This window comes from Nanorana parkeri, unplaced genomic scaffold, assembly GCF_000935625.1.
Source record: "Nanorana parkeri isolate BGI_ZX_2015 unplaced genomic scaffold, ASM93562v1 scaffold1298, whole genome shotgun sequence".
In the NCBI taxonomy this organism is placed as follows: Eukaryota; Metazoa; Chordata; class Amphibia; order Anura; family Dicroglossidae; genus Nanorana; species Nanorana parkeri.
This window is the reverse complement of record NW_017307566.1, coordinates 69,623-74,316: the sequence shown is the minus strand read 5'-3', so window position 1 is coordinate 74,316 and position 4,694 is coordinate 69,623. Positions and strand designations below refer to the sequence as shown.

The 4,694-nt window shown below is 45.2% G+C and overlaps 1 protein-coding gene across 1 annotated transcript in view; it reads right to left on the bottom strand.

Moving 5' to 3' along the window:
* Positions 1-478: 478 nt before the first annotated feature.
* Positions 479-4,694, bottom strand: part of ABTB2 (ankyrin repeat and BTB domain containing 2) — a 35,296-nt gene continuing 31,080 nt past the window's right edge. The window contains exons 15-17 of the mRNA XM_018569185.1: positions 3,021-3,089; positions 1,672-1,785; positions 479-723 (exon numbers count right to left, since the gene is read on the bottom strand). Coding sequence (XP_018424687.1) covers positions 526-723; positions 1,672-1,785; positions 3,021-3,089 — 381 coding nt within the window. The 3' untranslated portion in view covers positions 479-525. The remainder of the gene's footprint in view (positions 724-1,671; positions 1,786-3,020; positions 3,090-4,694) is intronic.

Genomic DNA, 4,694 nt, shown 5'->3' with positions numbered 1-4,694 from the left:
CAGACACCATCCATTGATCTGTGTTTGGTGCTGTGAGTACAATGTACAGGCCCTGATGGAAACAATTTGGATATGTTTATAGCTACTGTATTGGCTCGGTGAAGACACAGCTGGCCGCATAAGTATATACCCCGCAGGGGCTCTGCTACATGTGCAGCTTTCATTTACACTGCTGCAAGCCAGGAATAGCCCATGACGGAACACATCCCAGGGATGCTTACATGTTTCTGTACAATCAATCATGGGAGATTTCTGGCTGTAATCTATCGCAGCTAAAAAGAAGCACATGGAATGGAGCCCTGACCCTGCGGAGTGATCAGCTTTATACAAATATATATTTATATGCAATGGCTATCTACAAAACATACATACAGCTCCATATTCTACAACACTCCTCACCTACATTAACCCTTCGTCCTGTGGCAAGGTTGTTTTTTAACATTAGCCCCATTCTTGGCCGTGCAGCCCCCGGTCTTATCTTCTCAGCCGACAAATCTCCGACGTGACTATGACCACCTAGAACTCTCAGACCCGACAAGATATATAAATGTCCTTTATCCGATTGGTCAGTGTGTGTTTCAAGTCCATCAGAGTGTCCAGCCCCTGCACTTTGCTGTTACGTCCACAGATCATTTGCTTGAAGGATTCCTGCTCCAGCAGCGTCGTCATGTTTTGTAGGAAGTATCCTTCACAGGACAACACCAGCTGGGAGGCATTGTGGACCTGAATGAGAGAACACTGGGTAAGGCCTTCTGCTACAACTGAAATGTTCACTTCCTGTTTTTTTTCTGTGGCACAGGAAGTGAGGGTAAATCTTGTTCTGTATATAGTATACATTTCAAAAGACAATGCGGATGTGCTGCACATTGTAATGGCTGCACGTACCGATGCGATCAGCTTACAATCTGACCAGTGTTTGTGTGAAATTCTTTGGGTCTGCGTCTAGTTTATATACAGATCTGTGGACAATTAAGTGCGCCCCCTGGAAGTAGTTTTATTTGCCAATATATTAGATTAAAAAACTACCTTCATTCCGCACTAATATCTCTACTGGTGCTAGACATAAATCTTTGGAGCTTCTGGTACATGTGCACACACAATGCCTGGGATGGTGCTTGTATTTTGTATGTGATCGGAGCTGTCTTATGACAGCACAAACAAGGGTGGCTCTACCATGTGATCGGAGCTGTCTTATGACAGCACAAACAAGGGTGGCTCTACCATGTGATCACTGTGATCCAGTCATAATCGGGATAAACAGCAAGAATAAGCTATACTATAAAATATTGTGACGTGTAAGAAATGCTGCAAGGATTGATGCTGATATCATGGATGATTGGCAAGTAAAATATATAGCCGGGGGAAGCGAGTTAAAATGCAAGAGCGGTCACTCAGTGCGTGTCCATACTGCAGTTCACTGTCTCCGCTTCCTACTATGCAGTACTTTACAACGGTTACTTTTTACAGCTCCTGCTCATTTATGTAAAGGTGAACACTCACTTCAGATGCACAGTTTTCTCTCTGGGGCTTTGTACCGCTGTGTCCAGATAAGCAAGCTCTTACTTTCCCTGCCCTCCCTGTGTACAGCTTTGAGTCCATTCTTAGTAGATTGGAACATTGTGCGGGTGTTGATAAGCTCTTTCAATGTCATGAATGCCATTATCGTCTCACCTTGGCGTACTTATAAATGCTGACGCAGTTGTCGATGTCAATGTTCTGGGAACACAAGATCTCGCAGTGCCGTTGTAGAGCGTCGAGCTGAAAGTGACTCGCTGCAGACAGGAGCTGAAAGGATAAGACGAGGAATATAACCCGGGACTACTAGAGCAGTCTCAGTGGTAAGCATGAACAGGAAATTATACATCTCGGGGGGGGAGTTCTGTGCCTCTACGCTCCCTAAAACACTACATGCAACCCTTCTGGAAGCTGATCTCTTCTTCATGTTTATGTAAAGCAGTTACCACATAGTAACAGATTGCACGACCCTTAGTCATCAGATATAACATTTTTATACAGATGGCACACTTTCACGCACATATTTTAAAGGGCGTTAATGTTAATCAAACTTAACCTGTCATGCTACACATTGTGATCGGCCTTTAAATAATTTGTCTCCACCCCTCCCCATAGTTCATGTTTTCCTCTATGTAGCTAGCACCACTATTCTTCATTATGCTCCAGTCTGCTTCTCAGCCACATGTCCTTTGCTGAGTGGATCACATTATGATCTTTTGACCTATCCTATGTTTACTGTTGTAAAGACCTCCACAGTTTGGATTAAACTTCTCAACGATCCTTAAAAGAGAACTATGGGGTAAGTGTTTTCCCCCCATAGTTCTCTTAAGGGTCACGGAGGACATATACTAACCTCCTCCCGTGATCCAAAGCTCAGTATATCGCGAGCTACAGTTTGCTGTATACTGAGACCGCCGCAGCCGGGACGGATCCCGACATAACTGTCTGGATCCACCCAGCTGCGTGATTGACAGCAGGCTCTGCCTATCTAGAGGCAGAGCCAGCTGTACCCGCCCCCTCCCCCGTCCATTCCTCCAGTCAGTGCTGGAGGATCAGAGAGGGGGAGGGGGGAGGAATCCCTGTGGGAAGTGGTGACTGACGCTTCCTGCTAACTGCAAGGAGACGATCGAGAAACTCGCGAGCGAGCGACGGTATGTGTTTGAACTATGAGGATGAGTGATTTTCACTCACCTCATAGTTCTCCTTTAAGGAGTCATAGGGATTGAGTCAACTGTCTACCTGCTCACAAAGACTGGAGTTACTGCCATCTGGCTACAAGCGTAAGTCACAAAGATCACACTTTCAATGCTTAGACTGGGAAGGCAGAACATAACCTTTGGTGGCCTTGTCAGCACCGCCCAGCTAGATTTGCACTGATTTAAAAAAATTATTGAAGGAAAATTGTCAGCCAAACAGTAAAAGCAGCCAATCGGCTACAGTCATTGCTGGTGCTTTAAAATAGCAGAGTCAATACTCTTTAAAAACATCCTATTGCTCCTACTAACCTCCAGAATGGCAGAAGTGGGCACTTGTATGGATTCTGTACCACCGTAGTATAAATACTGCATCATCATCTGCAGGAGAAAAACAGGACAATTAGATATCCTCCAAAATATACAAGTCCTTACACCAATGGTGCCTATCTGGTCTTATTTGGTTAGTCCAAACCTGGTGTTTAGTTAAAAGAAACTAGGGACTGATTTACCCCAACTTGCTCCACTTTTTTTTGTCCTTGGATCTCTTTGCCATAATTCCTGTGCAATACCCCCCACTGGCCACAAGATGTCCTCAGTCTTCAGGATTGAAAGATCCCTCAACCCAGAGATTGAGTTTATACTGTGAGTGCTGGGCATCATAGCCCTGCACCCGGGGGGGGGGTTGTGTGTCACCGAGGTGCCCTTTATTTACAAAGTCCATCACCTACATCATCTCTGCATCACTAAAGCGCAGATGAGCAACAACGGGATCAACTTGCTAAGAGGGAAATTCTGCTCACTTTGTGAGATTTCCTCTAACTTCCTGTTGTATCTCTGGGACAGGATGTGAAGGAAAATGTCCCCAATGGTACACAGACGACAACATATCAACTGGCAACCCTTCCCTACTCTATCCAACACTGAAAAAGGAAAATGTGGGCTGTACATATGGTGGTAATGAGATCTGGGTTAAATAACGCACTTGATAGGCTGTAGTTTTCAAACCTGACTGAAACCTCACAGAGTGTGTTATTGGCTCCAGGCTGATGGTGGAGTTTTGGAGAAGGCTTTTGTATTATCAGCTTGTCAACAGGCAGATGGAGCTCCATACCGGTTGATCCTGCCAGAAATGTAGCATGCTGATAACTTCCTCTGCGCTCTTCCTGTGTTGTGGAGTTATCATTGTTCCCAGTTCTTCATGTGAATTATACCCCCCACTCCACTATATTATTGAGAGGGGGGCAGCGTACTATAGTCCTGTCTGAGGGTGACAACACTGCCCCTGCATAGTACACTGAGTGAGAGTTGTCACCCTAGCATAGGAAGTGTGTTACGGGCAGGAAAGGAAATGTAATTCAGCCACCATGACTGGTAATATATAACATTTTGGTTCTTGAGGTTAAGACTTGTTCACACTAGCCCGAATGCTGGTTTGCAACGTGTAGGGGTAGTGCAATGCATTGTTACAATGCATCACACTGTTTACTTCATTTTATTGAAGTGTGACAAAATGACATTTTCTTTAACTCTTTACACCACCACTCTGTAATGTGCAGACATCTTCCACCTCAACGCAGTGTTATAGTGTTATCAAGACACATAGAAAACAATTGCGTTCAGCCTGCGTTGGTCTATGAAGATCAATGCAGCTCAATGGACATGGTGTGTGAACGAGCCCGTAGCTAGGCTTCAAACCTGCAGGTATTGGTACGGTCACAGTGCTCTGCATGACCATTCTGCCAGTTCATGGTTTGTAGAGGAAAGATAACTCCATAATGTTTACTTGCTCCATCTGGAAAAGTGAAAGTGACTGGGGGCACGGAGTGAGCGAGCGAGCTGCAGATACATTGCTGATAACTCCATGACGGAGCAAACGCCTGTATTCCACATTAAGCCGTGAGCTCAGGAAAGCGGAGCCAAGTCATCGGCCTGGAAGGATGGTTACACTTTCTCTGGCCCTTGGAGCACCAACAGCATGTTTTC